Source organism: Hyaena hyaena, unplaced genomic scaffold, assembly GCF_003009895.1.
Source record: "Hyaena hyaena isolate Hyena2069 unplaced genomic scaffold, ASM300989v1 scaffold_20, whole genome shotgun sequence".
In the NCBI taxonomy this organism is placed as follows: Eukaryota; Metazoa; Chordata; class Mammalia; order Carnivora; family Hyaenidae; genus Hyaena; species Hyaena hyaena.
The window spans coordinates 6,617,736-6,637,104 of NW_024080652.1; the positions used below are offsets into that span (position 1 = coordinate 6,617,736).

A 19,369-nucleotide genomic window follows, 5' to 3' on the forward strand; every position below is an offset into this window, starting at 1 on the left:
TGTTTTATTTATTTCTAGGAGAGAGAGAGACACACACAGAATGTGAAGCAGGCTCCAGGCTCTGAGCTGGCAGTCAGCACAGAGCCCGACACAGGGCTCGAACCCACGAACCGCGAGATCATGACCTAAGTGAAAGTCGGACGCTTAACTGACTAAGCCACCCAGGCGCCCCTAGAAATTTCTTATAATAGAAAATTTCAAACATGTATAGTGAATCCTCATGTATTCATTATTTGGCTTTACCCATTATAAACTCATAGCCAATCTTGTTTTATTTCTATACCCTCTTCCCTGTCTTCCCTACTGAAATATTTCAAAATAGCTCCCAAAAGTTGTCTATAAATATTTCAGTGTGTACCTCTGAAAGGTAAGAACTCCTTGAGGGGCGCCTGGGTGGCTCAGTCAGTTAAGCATCCAACTCTTGATTTTGGCTTAGGTCATGACCTCACAGTTTGTGAGATCAAGCCTTGCATAGGGCTCTACGCTGACAGCATGGGGCCTGCTTGGGATTCTCTCTGCTCTTCATCTGCTGGCACTTGTTCTCTCTCAAAATTAAAAACAAACAAACAAACAAACAAAAAAAGCTCTTAAAAAGAAAACCCACAATATTATTGTTATACCAATAAAAATAATTTCTTAATTTGCAATTAATGTTTTCTTAAAAAGCACATACTTTTAAAAAGTTTATTTGAGTTAGGATCTAAATAAGATCCATAGATTATAATTGGTTGCTTTGTCTTCTAAGTTTTATAATGTATAGTTCCTATTCTTTTTTCTCTTGAAATTCATTCATTGAAACAACTGCATTATTTATCCTGTAGAATTTCATGTCTTTGAATTTTGCTGTTTGCATACCCATGATGTTATTTAATATAGTTCTTTGTCCTCTATATTAACCAAAAATTAAAGGTGTAATCAAATTCATTTCTTATATTTTGCAAGAACACATCGATGATGGCATGTCTGGTTGTTATGATGTTAGGATCCTAGGTGTATTTATATAATAAATTCTATAAATGATTCCTCATTTATTAGCTGGAATGCTTCTGTCAGAAATTTTCCCTCATTAGCTATTAGGTTTGTTAGATAGAATTCATACAGGAAAGGAAATGCTTGATTCTTCCCTTTGCCTGTTTTTTCAGTAATGATCTGCTTTGCTTCCTGTAACTGTGATCAGTTACTTTTTTCAGTCAAAATATAATCATGGATTTTGGATTTATAGCCAGTCCACTGTAGTTCTTCTTGATGCTCAGATCATTTCACTTTTGGTCTGTGGGAGTCTTTTCAACTTGGCTCCTGATTCCTTTTGACATAACCCTAATCATCTTTGATCGCTTCTTTGCTTTCTGATATGACAGGATGTTGTAAACTCCTCTTGTATATTTCCTGCACCCTTTGAGAGTGAAGAGAAGTGCTATTAATTATGCCAGGACAATATTGTAAAGTGAGACTCCAGGACAAACAGGGATATTTGGTCACCTTATATACAGCCCTCATTGTGTGTGATTGGGTGTCTGCGGTTTCTTCACATAGTTATAATGTTTTGCACTTTCAGGGCTGGCTGTGTGTGCTATGTTTCTGTGATAATGAAAAGTGCCACTCCAAGGGGTATGCCCTTTGTAAGAGAAATCCCTTTTTATCCCTTGGGTGGTGACTTTCTGCGCAAGGTCTGTCCTGAGGAGCTATTGCATTAAATATTTGCTTTTCAAAACATATGCCATGAATGTTATCATCACCCTGATTAACTGTACTGCAGTACTTCCAGTTCCTCTTCCAGCCTAGGAGCAAGTTGAAGAACCCTTGTTTATTAAAAAATAAGTTGGTTTTGGGGCACCTGGGTGGCTTAGTCAGTTAAAGGTCTGACTTTCGCTTGGGTCATGATCTCGCGGTTCGTGGGTTCGAGCCCCGCGTCGGGCTCTGTGCTGACAGCTAGCTCAGAGCCTGGAGCCTATTTCAGAGTGTGCATCTCCCTCTCTCTCTGACCCTCCCCTGCTCACGCTGTCTCTCTCTCTCTCTCTCCTAGAAATAAAAATATTAAAAAAAAATAATAAGTTTGTTTCAAGTTCATCATGCAATACAAGCTGACTTTATCTACTACTGAGATGAGTAGAGTAACAGGAACATGTTTCTCTAGAGTCTGCTTGCCCTTTTATTTTTCTATTTGTATTCTATTTTTAATTTTTTTAAGTTTATTTATTTTGACAGCAAGAGTGCATACAAATGAGCATGTGAGCAGGGGAGTGGCAGAGCGAGCAGAGAGAGAATCCCAACCAGACTCTGCACTGTCAGCACAGGGCTTATCTCATGAAATTCAAGATCATGACCTGAACTAAAATCGAGAGTTGGTTGCTTAATCAACTGAACCATCCAGGCTCCCTGCTACTTGTTCTTTTACAACTTAGCCAGTTTCTCAACCTCTGCACTATTAACATTTTGTGCCAGATAGTTCTTTGTTTTGGAGGCTGTACTGGTTGCTCTGTGCATCAACCTACTAGACACTAGTAACACTCCCCAGTTGTAACAACTAATGAGGTTTCCAGACATTGCCAAATGTCCCCTGGGTGGCAAAATAGACCCTTGCTGAGAATCACTGCTTGTAGCATTCAGAATAATAGCTGATGCAAATTAGATGTTTATTTATATTTTTCTAGTTTAAATTTAAGTTAGCCAACATACAGTGCAATATTGATTTCAGGAGTAGAAATCATTGATTCATCACTTACATACAGCACGCAGTGCTCATCGCATGTGCTCTCCTTAGGTACCTATCACCCACCTAGCCCATCCCCCACCCCCTCAGTAACCCTTGGTTTGTTTTCTGTCTCGTTAAGTAGATGGTTTAGTTAGTGGAAGAAAGGACTGGCATTTCAAGGACCTGAGCTATTTCCTGCTAAGCTTAATGCCCCAGCCTAACTTTCTAGAGAACAAAGTTTTACTAGAGATCACTTGGGTTAAATATTAGTATTGCCATGCAGAGCCAAGAGCTATTGAAACAGAACCTCAGGATAGGTGCCTGGAACTCTAAAACCTAGATGGTTTCTATGCAGGCAACCTAGCTTATTGCTTTGGATTCATTCCAGGCAAGCACCTGCCACAGAACCTCTGCATCACAAAGAACTTTTGTTTGGGACCTACTTAGATTCACCTTTCCCAGTAAATGGATATATGTAGTGGGGCCACTTAAACTCAGTGCAGCTAGTGCCAGCCTTTTTTCTTTAAAACTAAGGCCCTCGAGGCACACAGTAGACAGTAAATATTTCAGTGAAAGACCTGGATTTCTGCCTTTTTATCAGGGTGCCTGAGAAGAAACATGACATTGCATTGCCCCTAGTGGCCCTTCTGATATGGCTGACATTTCTAGTTGTGCTACCAATTGCAGTTATGTTGAATTCACTTAGAAATTCTATAAGCCAAAGAAATTCACTGAGACTTCTTACAATTTTGTATTTCTATCTTCTTTTCCTTTTATTATCTAAGTTTCTGAAGGACATGTTTCTAGAGATTTATCATGTCCAACCTATCCCCGGTATCAACACATTTCAATAAAAATTTTCAGAAAAAATTTGTTAATGACGGGGAAGGCAGGCAATGTTCTTCCTTGTGTTTGTTGCTATGAAGCTAAACTGCTAAGAGTGAGGATGGAAAGGGTTTGGTAAGGCAGATATTGTGCCTTGATAAACAGAGGGACTTGGGTGGAGCAATTCCACTTTTCTGGAAGGGTGGATGGGCTCCAGTAGAAGGGCTGCCATCGCTGCCACACGCCCTGGCCATAGTGCTGTCATCTGAATGGCCAGAGACCAGGAAATGGCCATAAGCCCAAGAGCTCACCTCATATCTTTTCCCTTCTTAGTAAAAACTGTAATCTCTGGAGAAGCTAGTAGATTAACCTCTAGATAGGTTGGAAACAAAAGAGGTGGCACAAGTTCATTTATACTTTTTTGACTCCCACCTCTGGGAGCTATTTGAGTATTAATGTTATCTCTGTGTCTGAAACAGTTGAAGAAAATCCAATTTACATCACTTAGGTAGTTCATTGACTCCTGCAAAAGGGCTCAGCCTGTTGTATGAACAGGAAAAGTAGAATTAACAGTAAGTAGTTACTCATCAAGAGCCAGTCTTCTCATTAGGTTTCTCCAGTCTTTAAGTCTTTCCTGCTGCATGAACTGAAGTGCTAATGGAAGGAATGGAAAGTAAAAGATGAAAAAATCCCAGCAGTAAAAACACTATGGGACTCGCACATATATAGACCAATGGAATAGCAGGAAATAGCCCTGGCTTTGTACAGATTACTATGTAAGAAATATGGTGTCCCACATGTACCCCAATGTTCACTGCAACACTCTCAACAATAGCCAAAACATGGAAAGAGCCTAAGTGTCCATCCACTGACAAATAGATCAAGAAGATGTGGTTTGTCTATACAATGGAATACTCCATGGCAATGAGAAAGAATGAAATCTGGCCATGTGTAGGAACATGGATGGATCTTGAGGGTGTTATGCTGAGCGAAATAAGTCAGGCAGAGAAGGACAGATACCATATGTTTGCACGTATAGGAGGATTAGAAGGAACTTAATGGAGGACCATGGAGGAGAAGAAGGGGGAAAATAGTGGAGGAGAGGGAGGGAGGCAAACCATGAGAGACTCTTGAATGCTGAGAACAAACTGAGGTCTGATGGGGGTGGAGGAGAGGGGAAGGGAGGTGATGGGCATGGAGGAGGGTACTTGTTGGGATGAGCACTGGGTGTTATATGGAAACCAACTTGACAATAAACTATTAAAAAAAAAGAAATATGGTATCCCAAATCACTGAGAATAGGTTAATTTTTTTTAAAGTCACATTGGGATAATTGGATAGCTATTTGGAGAAAGATAAAAATAGACCCATTTCTCACATCATATTCAAGAGTGAACTATAGATGTATCAGTGATCTAACTGTAAAAAATGAAACCATCCAAGTACCAGAGGACCACCATGGATAAATTCCTCTAAAACATAGGTTCAGGGAAAAAAACTTTCAGACTATGACTCAAAATCCAGATGTACTAAAAGAAAAGATTGACGCATTCCTACATAAAAATTTTAAGAACTTCTGAATGGTAAAAACGTAAGCAAAGACAAATCACAAGCTGGGAGAAAATATTTGCAACATAACACATAGTTCTAATATTTCTCATATATGAAGAACTTTGTAAAAAACTGAGTTAAAACCCCAAACAAAACAATCCCATTGAAAAATTGACAAACTAAAGTTCACAAAAAATGATATGAAAACAGCTATTAAGAATATACAAATATGTTCACCTTCACTCGAATTCCAGTTAAAACTGCACTGAGAGATTTCTTTTCAATCACATTGACTAAAATTCCAAAGCTTGACAGTATACGCTATTGATGAGTTTGTGGGGAAACAAGAATTCTTACACATTGCTAGCAGAATGCAAAAATAGTGCAGCCTCATGTGGAGGATAATTTAGTAATATCTAATAAAATTATGGATGAATTTACTGTAAAGATATCACTCTAGGGGCGCCTGGGTGGCTTAGTTGGTTAAGCGTCTGACTTTCACTTAGGTCATGATCTCGCGGTTCGTGGGTTCGAGCCCCGCGTCGGGCTCTGTGCTGACTGCCAGCTCAGAGCCTGGAGCCTATTTCAGAGTCTGTGTCTCCCTCTCTCTCTGACCCTCCCCTGCTCACGCTGTCGCTCTCTCTCTCTCTCCTAGAAATAAATAAAAATATTTAAAAAAAAAAAAAAGATATCACTCTAACAATGTAAAAATACGTATGCACAACATTACTCATTACAGCATTCTTACCCTAAGAAATACTAGAATCTGCATCCAAGATAGGTGATTGAAAAAACAATGACACATCCATACAATGTAGTATTGTGCAAACTTAAAAAACATTATCATGGGGCACCTGGGTGGCTCAGTCAGTTAAGCATCTGACTCTTGGTGTCTGCTCAGGTCATTCACGATCTCACAGTTTGTGAGTTCAAGCCCTGCATTGGCAGTGCGGAGCCTGCTTGGGTTTCTCTCTTTCCCTCTCTCTCTCTGCCCCTCCCCCACTCCCACTGTCTCTGTCTCTCTCAAAATAAATACATACACTTTAAAAAATAATAAAAATTGTTGAGTCATTTTTCACCATTGGAATATGGGTCTGGACTAGGTAAAATTATTCTATCAATGTTAAATGTACAACCGTTGATAATTGTGGTTATGTAAAAGAATACCCCTGTTCTTAGGAAACACATACTGAAATATTTTAGGATAAAGGACTGTTGTGTGTATGTGAGGGGTGGGGAGAAGGAAGAGAGTAGGAGGAAGGAAGAAAAGAAACAAGGTAAAAATGTTAATGATAAATTAATCCAGGTAAAGGATATATGGATATTTTGTATTATTGTCATTGCAACTTTTCTGTAAGCTTGAAATTATTATTTAAAAAAATTTTTTTTAATGTTTTATTTATTTCTGAGAGAGAGAGAGAGAGAGAGAGAGAGTATGAGCAGGGGAGGGTCAGAGAGAGAGGGAGACACAGAATCCAAAACAGGCTCCAGGCTCTGAACTAGCTGTCAGCACAAAGCCCCACATGGGGCTTGAACCCACTAACTGTGAGATCATGACCTGAGCTGTAGTTGGACACTGAATTGACTGAGCCACCCAGGCGCCCCAAAATTATCTTATTATAAAAATTTTAAATGTTAAAATAAAGCACTAACATCAGTTACTACTTCTGAACGTAGGAGGAAAAGGATCTCAAGTACTAGCCTGATGATAATGGCCCTGAAGTGAGAGCAGGAGAGTGGCACACCATATAGCTCACAAGCTGCACCAATTTAATCATACCTCATCTTGCTCAAGAGCTGCAGATTAATTCCCACACTTCTTTCACTGTGCATGGTTGGCCAAGCCTCCTTTATTCAATGTATGAAGGAAGACCTCTGGTGTGGCAGATTTCTTTCTTTATGGCAGGTCCTATTTTCAATGTCTTCATCCATACTCTTGGTTTTGTGTAGGTGTACTCAGAATATTTTCCACTTAGCCTTTAGACTGGTCACTTGTTTCAGGCCTTGTGGCCTCTACAGGTACTTTCAGCCACATTATATCTCCTGCTGCAAATTAAGGATCATCTTCCCCAAACCTGCTGGTTTTAGCTCATTGCTTCAGGGAGCATCTTTGGTCATTAATGCATGTCCTGGTTGATACAAATGTATAGGTATCGCTGTGGGCATTCAATCTCACAGTGTTTTGGAATTATTTCACAATTTGTAATTTACTTGGTACTTATGACAGACTACTAAAACAGTACAAAACTGATGGTCACATAAATGAAATCTGGAGGGTTAACTGGTTTGAGCAGCAATGAGTTAGAAGAAGAAGCTTCATTGTAGAATTGTTGAATATGAAATAACAGAAGGGTTGTTAGATGTTGGGGACTGGTCTTTAGGTCAGCATTGAAACTCTAGTTTTTTAGTGTGTTTTGTTTTTTAGATTCAGCTGGTGTATTGGGAATTAGGCTTTCTGGGTGCCTCTCACACACCCCTAGTATGTGATAGAGTTTACGTACTATCCAGTGACCCTGAGTATACATCTGGAAGCTCCCCCAACACCAAGCCCTAGCAAACCTTGCAGGAGGACCTCAGCTCCAGCCCACATCCAGTATCTTTACCCACTGTTAGATCACCAAGAGCTGTTATGCCTTGAGACCCACTACATTCCAGTGTCCTCACTGTTCCCTGACTACTCTGTCATCCCCTACTCCAAATGTGACCCAAATATCCTTCTGGTAAATCCCACCTCGCTCTGATCATACCTCTGCATTGAAGTACTTTATACTTCAGGAAATTCAGGGAGCAGTGGGATAAGTAACTGGATTGTATGGGGTTGGACTTTAGAAGATCATTTTCTTATAGAATAATGGCATCTGACTCAAAAGATTCAGTGTAGCAGACCTAGAAATGATCCAGTTCCACTGTCGAAGACCTTTCCTTTGCTTTCCATGATACTGCAGAGGATACTGCTGCCTCTGGGTGGTAGTCAACACTCAGTAAATCCAGCTATGTCAGCTTGGCTCAGGTGTATTCACACCTTTGCTAGTAGTGGAATTAGCAAATCCTTGTCATACTTAATGCTCAAGGTGAAAACTGTCCTCAGGATATTCCAGATTGAGGTTTTGTCCTTCATGCTGTTAGTTTAATTAAACAAGGAAGCCATTTATTTGACTGAGGTAGTTCTAATGTCTTGGCAGCCTACATAAGCAACCCAAAACCTAAGTCTGTAAATGCCTCAAGGTTAAGAATTCAAAACATAAGGACAAACAATCACAAACAGCAAACTTGGCTTTCCCATACAAGGCAAATGTAAGCTCTAGCCAATCAAATAGTTTCCTTGCTTTGCTTCCTATCTTTATAAAGGCCTTGCCACTACTTGCAGTGGACATAGTGCTGCTAACCACTTCTGGTTTGGTTATTGCCTGATGGGAATCAATTTTTGCTCAAACTCCACGTTTTAAAAATGCTTCAGTTTATCTTTTAACATTGCTTTTTTTTTCTTTTCTTTTTTTTTTTTTTTTGTTTATTTTAGAGAGCAAGAGAGAGCATGAACAGGGGAGGGGCAGAGAAAAAGGGAGACACAGAACCTGAAGCAGGGTCCAGGCTCTGAGCTGTCAGAACAAAGCCTAATGTGGGGCTCAAACCCACGAGCAGTGAGATCATGACATGAGCTGAAGTCAGACTCTTAACCTACTGAGCTATCCAGGTGCCCCTAACATTGCTTTCAACAGAGATTCTCAAATTATCTGAAGACCACTTGACATCAAAATCACCTGGGGAAATTTTAAAAAATGTATCTATAGATGGAGCCATGGTCCAAAGGGACCTAGGAATCTTTAGTTTACTCAATTCCTCAGGTGATGATAATGCACATAAATTTCAAGAATGGCCGCTCCATTATGTGAACACTGTGGCTTCACCAGAGTACTCATTCAAACAACGGAACAGATCCTGAAGTTTACTCCCACCAGCCTAGAGCAGGCATGAGGTGGTTCTAAGAAGGAATGGCAAAGCATGACCTTCCACAGCAAAATGTTACTGTACTCCTCTCAGGTTGTAGCCATAACACGTGAAACTCTTCAACAATACAGGATAGTTACTCCCAATCTCTCCCAATAGAAAAATATCTTGATTTTGATTATTTTTTAAATTAGGAATTCATTCACTACTCTGTCTCAGTGCTCACCATAATGCCTAGCTTAATAAATGTACTTAATAAATATTTCTTGGGGCTCCTGGGTGGCTCAGTCAGTTGAGCGTCCGACTTCGGCTCAGGTCATGATCTCACGGGTTCAAGCCCCGCGTTGGGCTCTGTGCTGACAGCCAGCTCGGAGCCTGGAGCCTATTTCGATTCTCTGTCTCCCTCTCTCCTGCCCCTCCCCTGCTCATGCTGTCTCTCTCTCTCTCTCTCTCTCTCTCTCTGTCTCTGACTCTGTCTCTCTCAGAAATAAATAAAACATTAAAAATTTTTTAAATAAACAAAATAAATATTTCTTCAATGAATCTCTGCCCTCCTGCCCATCCCCACCCCATTTTCTTGGCTGCGATCGCTGTCCTCCACTTTCATGTCCCCAAAAGGAGGCGGATGAAGCACTTTACTTAGGGCATCCCAAGGGTGCGGCTCAATGAAAACATGCTTGAATTGTGATGTAGATGAAGTTGTTCTTATCCCTGACTAGGTGCTGAGCTGGGCTTGGAAAGCATGGCAAAGCAGGTGTAACACACCTGGGAGAGTCTCAGTGTCACAGAGGATTCATTAGAAACTCTGACAGAGCCGAATCTGTAAGTTGTTCTGAGATCTGTGTTGGTAAAAATCTTTAACAGTATTCTTTTAAGTAAACTCTTTGTTCTGTATAACTATAGAGGAGGATTCACAGGGCATTGAGGGCAAGACCACTGAAATGATACAGGAGAGTTTGAGAAAAAGCACAGCTTCTGTGACTGAGATTCAGTCCCAATCCAGAAGTCGAGTTCAATAGTAGACTGGATTCTAGACAGTTCAGATTTCTATTCAAGAGAAAAGCCTTCCCTTTTGCTTTCTTTTGAATGACATGTGGTTGCTTCTTATTTTACCTTGCCTTCTTTGTAAAATATCTTAAGATGTAATTATTTTGTGCCTGACTAAAGTTAAGGAATGTCTTGATTTATTGAAGGAAAAAGAAGATAAGGGGGAGGAAAATGAAGGGGGGAAGAGTGAGTGCAAGGTCCTTTGTACATTTGACGGTCATTTTGTTAGAAGAAGCCATCACAAAGGGCATATATCCTTTATTATGTAGAGACAGCAAAAATAATTCTCCTTATCTTTCTCATTCTACTAAATCTTTCCTCAGTATTTTATTTTATTTTATTTTACTTTCCAGTGTATTCAACATACAATGTTATATTAGTTTCAGGTGTATATTTTAATAACTCAATTATTCCACACAAAAATATAAAATGCTTCATGAATTTGCATGTTATCCTTGTGCAGGGGTCATGCTAATCTTCTCTGTGATTCCAATTTTAGTATAAAGGCTGTCAAAGTGAACACTCATTCTCAGTTTTAATATCTACTTCCTTACCAGCCTTCCATCCAAACTATTCCAAACCTACTTTGTTTACGTGGAACTGACTCTAGGTGTCATATAAGGGGAGTTCCATTCCTATACTACAACTTCTATAGACCATTTCATGGTCAGAATAACTCCATTTGTACAGAACACACTGACATCTTAGTATTGGATCTTTACTCAGTATGTATTATATTCCTGCATTTCATTTTCCTTTCCTAATTTGGTAGGTGTAGTAGCAAAAAAGAAAAAAGTATTAGACTTATCTCAAGCTATGGGCACCTGGGTGGTTCAGTTGGTTAAGTGTCCGACTTTGGCTCAGGTCATGATCTCACCATTTGTGGGTTTGAGCCCTGCGTCAGGCTCTGTGCTGACAACTTGGAGCCTGGAACCTGCTTTGGATTCTGTGTCTCCCTTTCCCTCTGCACCTCCCCAGCTCAGCTCCTGCTCTGTCTCTCTCTGTCTCTAGAACATAAGTAAACATTAAAAATATTTTTAGAATAACCTCAAGTTAGAGACAGATAGCAAAGACATGCAACTTTTCACTGAAGATGTTTAATAGACATTTCAAGTTTTATTTTCTTTAATCTCTTAGTTTGGATGTGGAGAGAATAGAACACTTGTACATTGTTGGTGGGAATGTAAGACGCAAAAGTGCTTTGTAAGACAGTATGGCATTTCCTAAAAAAATGAAAAGTTACCATATGACATAGTAATTCCACTTCTGGCTATAGACTCCAAAGAATTAAACAAGGATTGCCATGTTCATAGCAGTGTTATTCACTATAGTCCAAAGGTGAAGGCAACCATCAATGGATGAATGGAAAACCAAAATGTGGTCTTTCCATACAATGGATTATTAGCCTTAAAAAGGGAGGACATTCTGACATGCTACACCATAGATGAACCTTGAAGACATTGTGCTAAATGAAATACAGGGATGCCGGAGTCCTGCTCAGGCCAGGTCCAGGGGTCCCTTAAGGATGGACAGTGTTGGTGAGGGATGTATGAGAGAGGTGCAAGATTCTTTCTGGTCACCATCCAGGCCTCTCTGCACTGTCTGAGACTCAACTTTATTTTATGATTTAGTGTTTGGGGAACAGCACAGAAGTGGCATTCTGATGATAAATTCTTTTATTAGTAAAAACTTTCCAGAACATTGATATGCAAAAGGTATGGGGAACACCCCAGAGGTGGCATTAGCAAGGAAAGGCACAGGTTAGTTCTTTGTGAGTAGGAGTCAATAGCCTGTTTATCGCTTAATGGGAGGTATTAAGAAAAACAAGTCTTTCTTTCTTTTTTTTATTTTTTTATTATTTTTTTAATGTTTTATTTATTTCTAGGAGAGAGAGAGAGAGAGAGAGACAGCGTGAGCAGGGGAGGGTCAGAGAGAGAGGGAGTCACAGACTGAAACAGGCTCCAGGCTCTTGAGCTGGCAGTCAGCACAGAGCCCGACGCGGGGCCCGAACCCACGAACCGCGAGATCATGACCTAAGCGAAAGTCAGACACTCAACCGACTAAGCCACCCAGGCGCCCCAAGAAAAACAAGTCTTTCAAGAACGCAATGTTGCTCCCATAACCACAAAAGAAGAAATTCCTACAGTAAGTTCCTTCACAAAGTGCAGTCAGCATATCAAGGCCAGAATGAGTCACTCCAAATACCAATCAACAAGGTGTCTTGGGGGTTGATGCTCAAGCAGAAACAGCTGGGTAGGGGTGGATATCGGTTGCCATCTGATGGTAAGAGTCCGTGCAACTTACCTCCTTAACCTCACAAGGAGTTTTTTTTCTCAACTTATGAGTTCAGAAACAGCTCCCAACACAAGGACAAGTGCTGTATGATTCCATTTATTTGAGGTACCTAGAGTAGTCAAATTTATTTTTTTTCTTAAGTAGTTTATTGTCAAGTTTCTTTTTTTTTTTTAATAGTTTATTGTCAAGTTGGTTTCCATATAACACCCAGTGCTCATCCCCACAAGTGCCCTCCTCCATGCCCATCACCCCCTTCCCCTTCTCCCCACCCCCATCAGCCCTCGGTTTGTTCTCAGCATTCAAGAGCCTCTCATGGTTTGCCTCCTTCCCACTCCCCTACTATTTTTCCCCTTCTCTTCCACCATGGTCCCCCATTAAGTTCCTCCTAATCCACCTATATGTGCAAACATATGATATCTGTCCTTCTCTGCCATAGAGTAGTCAAATTTATAAAGACAGAAAGTAGAGGAGTGGTTGCCAGGGGCTGGGAGCAGAAGGAATGGGGAGTTGGTGTTTAATGGGTGGAGAGTTTCAGTTTTGCAAAGTGAGTTCTGTGGATGAATGGTGGCATGCTGGCGCAACAATGTGAATGTACTACACGCCACTGAACTGACTGTTTTCAATGGTTAAGATGGTAAATTTATGTTATATATATTTTACCAGTAAAAAAAAGAAAGACTGAGAAATGTGCACTGGCTTTATCAACTGAGGAAATCATTGTGATATTGGTGACATAGTGGGGCAGTGGGGGGGTGGGAAGCAAGATTCCAGGGGGTTTTGAATTCTCCCTTTAGTTCTAACTCACAGATACTGCTACCCACTTTGAATATCAAATAGACATCTCAAACTTATCACAAAACAACCAAATGCTTGGTTTTCTCTCTACCATCCAAACTTCTTTTTTTTCCCCCTCATCTTAGTGGCTAGACCTTGCATTCCTTTAGTTGCTCAGGCCAAAAAGCCTAGAACCCTCTCTCATACCCGGAATCCAAACCATCAGCAAATTCTGCTGGTTCTCCTTTCAACCCACACACTGAGTCTGGCAGCACTTTCACGTCTGAGTCACCATCTTCTCTCTTGGACTACTTTAGCAGCCTTCTGATTAATTTCCCTGCTTCTATTCTTTCCTCTTGATAGTCTCTTCAGCATATAAGAACCAGACTATCTTTATAAAATATAAATAAGATTATCTCAATTCTCTGTTCAGAACTTTCCAAAGGCTTCCCTTCTCAGATATAAGCCAAAGACCTTACTTAGCTAACTTCTTCCTGGAGCATATTGGCCAACATGCCAAGAATGCTCCCTCTTAGGGGCTATGTTTTTGTTCTCTTTGCCTATAAACCATTTTCTCAAGAACGTTCACAACTTTATCTCTCTTCTTCATGTGAATTTCTGTTCTGAGAGACCTTTCCTAACTGTGATGTTTTAAAAACATGTCTGCAAATTCTTTTCCATTCTTCCCATTAAGAGATAGAGTCTAATTCTTTCCTCTTAAATACTATCCGAACTTAATGACTCAACAAAATATGGAGGCAGTGAGGCTATTTTACTCCTAAGTCTAGGTCATGAAAAGCAGTAGTTGGGATGCTTGCCCTTGGAACAGAGCCATCATGCTGTGAAGAAGCCCACAGACAGGCTACACTCCTGCAACAACAGCCCTAACTAGTGGTCCTCGCTGACAGCCAGCATCAACTGTTAGATACATGAGTGGAGAATCCTTCAGGATAACTCCAGCCCAAGCCTGTTTAACTACAAACACATGACAGATCCCGAGGGAGCACTGCTGAGCTCAACTCAGTCACCCCCAGAAATAGGAGAGATAAAATAAATGATTGCTGTTATTTTTTAAAGATTGATTTAACTAACATTTATTGACTATTAGCTATCACAGGGATTTTATATACAAGAACTTGTCTAACCTATGTAATAGTCCTGGTTAGGTAGGCATTATTTATTTATTTGTTGTTTTATTATTTCTTTTATTTTAAGTAGGATCCAGTGCCCAATGTGGGGCTTGAACTCACAGCCCTGAGATTAAGGGTCATATGCTCCACCAACTGAGACAGCCAGGCTCCCCAGTGATTGCTGTTATTTTAAGCCACTAAGTTTGGGTGGTTTGTTTCTCAACAACAGACACTTGAAGCACAGATCCTACCACAATTATACTCCTTATCATTTGCTAGTCCCTGGCCTGGATATGTTTTTCTTTATGGCACTTACGGCTTTCTGACATATGTACATTTGTTCTTTTTTTCCCTCCTGTTCTCCTCTCTGTGCCCTGGAACATTAGCTGCATGAAAGTAGAAACTTGGTTTTGTTTGCTGATATATCCCCAGTATCTATAATACTGCCTGGTACAGAATTGTCATTGGAGCTTAAATTATATTTGTTAATTGGATGTAACTGTGGCCCTCTGTTGTGGAAAAGGCATCCAATGTGAATGGGAAGGTATTGGGGTGAAAAGGACTTAGAAAATGCCATATAGGAAATAATTTTTATTTTCATTATTCTTTTTTTTTTTTTTATTTTTAGAAATAGTTTATTGTCAAGTTAGTTTCCACATAACACCCAGTGCTCATCCCCACAAGTGTCCTCCTCCATGCCCATCACCCCTCCCCCCCACATCCATCAGTCCTCAGTTTTTGTCAGCATTCAAGAGTCTCTCATGGTTTGCCTCTCTCCCTTTCCCCCACCATTTCCCCCCTTCTTCTCCCCCTTGTTCCTCAGTTAAGTTCCTCCTAATCCTCCTATACGTGCAAACATATGATATTTGTCCTTTTCTGCCTGACTTATTTCGCTCAGCATAACACCCTCAAGGTCCATCCATGTTGCTACACATGGCCAGATTTCATTGTTTCTCATTGCCATATAGTATTCCATGGTATAGATAAACCACATCTTCTTGATCCATTCGTCCGTTGATGGACACTTAGGCTCTTTCCATGTTTTAGCTATTGTGGAGAGTGCTGCTATGAACATTGGGGTACATGTGCTCCTATGCCTCAGCATTTCTGTATCCCTTGGGTAAATTCCTAGCAGTGCTATTGCTGGGTCATAAGGGAGTTCTATTGTTAGTTTCCTGAGGAACCTCCACACTGTTTTCCAGAGGGGCTGTACCAGTTTACATTCCCACCAACAGTGTAGGAGGGTGCCCGTTTCTCCACATCCTCGCCAGCATCTAGAGTTCTCTGATTTGCTCATTTTAGCCACTCTGACTGGCGTGAGGTGGTATCTCAGTGTGGTTTTGATTTGTATTTCCCTGATGAGGAGGGATGCTGAGCATCGTTTCATGTGTCTGTTGGCCATCTGGATGTCCTCTTTGGAGAAGTGTCTGTTGATATCTTCTGCCCATTTCTTTACTGGGTTGTTTGTTTTTCGGGTGTGGAGTTTGGTGAGTTCCTTATAGATTGTGAATATTAACCCTTTATCTGATATGTCATTTGCAACTATCTTTTCCCATTCCGTTGGTTGCCTATTAGTTTTGTGGGTTGTTTCCTTTGCTGTGCAGTCTTTTTTTTTTTTTTTAAGTTTATTTATTCTCAGAGAAAGACAGACAGACAGCATGAGTTGGGGAGGGGCAGAGATAGAGGGAGAGAGAATCCCTAGCAGGCTCTGCACTGTCAGGAAAGAGCCCCACTTGGGGCTTGAACTCACAAGCTGTGAGATCCTGACCTGAGCTGAAATAAAAAGTTCGACACTTAACTGACTGAGCCATCTAGGTGTCCCCATTCTCATTACTCTTGAAGATACTTCCACTTTACTACTGGTTGTACTTAATAACACTATTTTTAAAATATGGATACTGGAACTATTTTTTCCCCTTTCTTCTTGAACAATTTATTTTTATTTTTAAAATATAATTTATTGTCGGGGCGCCTGAGTGGCTTAGTTGGTTAAGCATCTGACTTTTGCTTAGGTCATGATCTCGCGGTCATGGGTTCGAGCCCCGCGTCGGGCTCTGTGCTGACTGCCAGCTCAAGAGCCTGGAGCCTGTTTCAGAGTCTGTGACTCCCTCTCTCTCTGACCCTCCCCTGGTCACGCTGTCTCTCTCTCTCCAAGAAATAAATAAAACATTTTTAAAAAATTAGAAAAAATAAAATATAATTTATTGTCAAGTTAGCTAACATGCAGTGTATACACTATATACTCTTGGCTTCAGGAGTAGATTCCCATATTCATCACTTACATACAACACCCAGTGCTCATCCCAACGAGTACCCTCCTCAGTGCCTATCACCCATTTTCCCTCTCCCCAACACCCCCCCATCAACCCTCAGTTTGTTCTCTGTATTTAAGAGTCTCTTATGATTTGCCTTCCTTTTTTTTTTTTTTTGTAACTATTTTTCCCCTTCCCCTTCCAATTGGTCTTCTGTTAAGTTTCTCAAATTCCACATTTGAGTGAAAACATATAATATCTGTCTTTCTGTGACTGACTTATTTCACTTAGGATAATACCCTCCAGTTCCATCCATGTTGCTGCAAATGGCAGGATTTCATTCTTTCTAATTGCCAAGTGGTATTCCATTGTATATATAAACCACATCTTCTTTATCCATTCATCAGTTGATGGGCATTTGGGCTCTTTTCATAATTTGTCTATTGTTGGAAGTGCTGCTATAAACATTGGGGTACATGTACCCCAAGAATCGGCACTCCAGTCTCCTTCGGAAAAATTCCTTTTTTTTTTTTTTTTTAATTTATTTCTAGGAGAGAGAGAGACAGCGTGAGCAGGGGAGGGTCAGAGAGAGAGGGAGTCACAGACTGAAACAGGCTCCAGGCTCTGAGCTGGCAGTCAGCACAGAGCCCGACGCGGGGCTCGAACCCACGAACCGCGAGATCATGACCTAAGCGAAAGTCGGACGCTTAACCGACTAAGCCACCCAGGCGACCCGGAAAAATTCCTAGTAGTGCGATTGCTAGGTCATAGGGTAGTTCTATTTTTAATTTTTTGAGGAATCTCCACACTGTTTTTCAGAGAAGCTGCACCAGTTTACATTCCTACCAACAGTGCAAAAGGGTTCCTGTTTCTCCATATCCATGCCAGAATCTGTTGTTCCTGAGTTGTTAATTTTAGCCACTCTGACTGGGATGACGTGGTATTTCAGTGTGGTTTAGATTTGTATTTCCCTGATGATGAGTGACATTGATCATCTTTTCATGTGTCTGTTGGCCATCTGGATGTCTTCTTTGGAAAAGTGTCTGTTCGGGGCGCCTGGGTGGCTTAGTTGGTTAAGCGTCCGACTTTCACTTAGGTCATGATCTCGCGGTTCGTGGGTTCGAGCCCCGCATCGGGCTCTGTGCTGACTGCCAGCTCAGAGCCTGGAGCCTGTTTCAGAGTCTGTGTCTCCCTCTCTCTCTGACCCTCCCCTGCTCACGCTGTCTCTCTCTCTCTCTCTCTCCTAGAAATAAATAAATTAAATAAATAAATAAATAAATAAATAAATAAATAAATAAAAAAGAAAAGTGTCTGTTCATGTCTTCTGCCCATTTCTTCACTGGATTAGTTGTTTTTCGGGTGTGGAATTTGGTAAGTTCTTTATAGATTTTGGATACTAACCCTTTATCTGGTATGTCATTTGCAAATATCTTTTCCCATTCCGTTGGTTGCCTTTTAGTTTTGTTGATTGTTTCCTTTGCTGTGCAGAAGCTTTTTATCTTGATGAGGTCCCAATCGTTCATTTTTGTTTTTCTTTCCCTTGCCTTCATAGATGTGCTAAGTAAGAAGTTGTTGTGGCTGAGGTTAAAGAGGTTGTTGTCTGCTTTCTCCTCTAGAGTTTTGATGGTTTCCTGTCTCATATTTAGGTCTTTCATCCATTTTGAGTTTAGTTTTGTGTATGGCATAAGAATTGAACACTTTATTTTTTAACTAGAAATTAACAATCTGGTATGTTCACAGAATTAGGTTTATGCTGCCAAGACTGTAAAGGTGGCTGGGCTTCTGAACTTTTTATAGTTGACCTGTGTGCAGGATGAAGAAGAGAACATCCCTTTCCACTTGCCCCTCAGCAAGCAGTCTCTGGGCCAGGAATAGAGCCAGTCTGCAAAGATGTTTGCTGTGAGAGAAGGATTATCTTATCCTGTGCCCTTCCTTGGAAGGGAGGCCTCTGAGCCAGAGGGCCTCTTCATAGCCACCAGTGAGCAAGGTCAGTTGAAGGTCTTTCATATTTATTCAGTGCTGCCCTTTTTTTTTCCTTATTCACTTTTTTTTTAACCTTGGGTCCAAACCATTGTATTATTCACCATTTTAGCAAAAGCATATTAAAGGGAGACCTCCCCTCTGTGTTGACATCGGCTTTCCTTCACACCATTTTTACAGTTTTGAGGTGAGATTTTTATTGCTATTATTGTGGTTTTATGGTCAGATACCTAGGAAAGCCTAAATCCTTCCCTCCCAAATCATTCCAACTCTTGAATATTCCCAAGGAAACACTATGCTTAAAGGAAATAGCAAACTTTGAGCCAAAGTATCACTTTGTTGGTGTCTGAGTTACACTCAGTAGCCTCCATTGTGGACTCACTGGTCAAAAGTTAGCTGGAAAATAGTTCGGGCTTATCTGCCTCCCACTCTCAGCCCCAAATCTGAATTGAGGATCTATATGCTCGGGCATGGTGTGGAGAGAGAGGGGGGTGACTGGCCTCAAATGGGGACTCCAAGCAGATGACAAACACAAGAGGACTTACCAGGGGCCAGGCTAGAAGGAAGGGGGCTTCATCCCTAGATGCTAACCCTCTAGGGTACACTGCCCTTTAAAAACAATGCACCAGTGACTCTGTAGGCTCTGACCAAACAGACTGGTAGCTCTTTTTCCTTGTAAGGGGAGGGGGAGATATAAAAGGTATTGGTTAAGACTAAATCATGGGGAGAAAGGACGTAAATTTTTTTCCCCAGTGTTTGCTGCCATTGTCATGGTCATTAGCATCTATTAGCAGCATACTTTTATTGAGTCTTTATTTTCTTTCTTTCCTTCTTTCTTTCTTTCTTTCTTTCTTTCTTTCTTTCTTTCTTTCTTTCTT

At 40.7% G+C, this 19,369-nt stretch overlaps 1 protein-coding gene and 1 non-coding gene across 3 annotated transcripts in view; one reads left to right on the forward strand and one right to left on the reverse strand.

The window, feature by feature from the left end:
• Positions 1-19,369, forward strand: part of ZSCAN25 (zinc finger and SCAN domain containing 25) — a 50,487-nt gene that overhangs the window by 16,157 nt on the left and 14,961 nt on the right. The window contains exon 6 of one of the 2 annotated variants that reach the window (XM_039226067.1): positions 9,733-9,820. The exons of the other annotated variant lie outside the window; for it this stretch is intronic. Within the exon in view, the coding sequence (XP_039081998.1) occupies positions 9,733-9,773 (41 nt within the window). The 3' untranslated portion in view covers positions 9,774-9,820. Of the gene's footprint in view, positions 1-9,732; positions 9,821-19,369 lie in introns of those variants that run through there. 2 annotated transcript variants of the gene reach the window in all.
• Positions 10,479-10,583, reverse strand: LOC120228053. Its single transcript, XR_005527401.1, has one exon. It is a non-coding gene; the product is annotated as a U6 spliceosomal RNA (small nuclear RNA).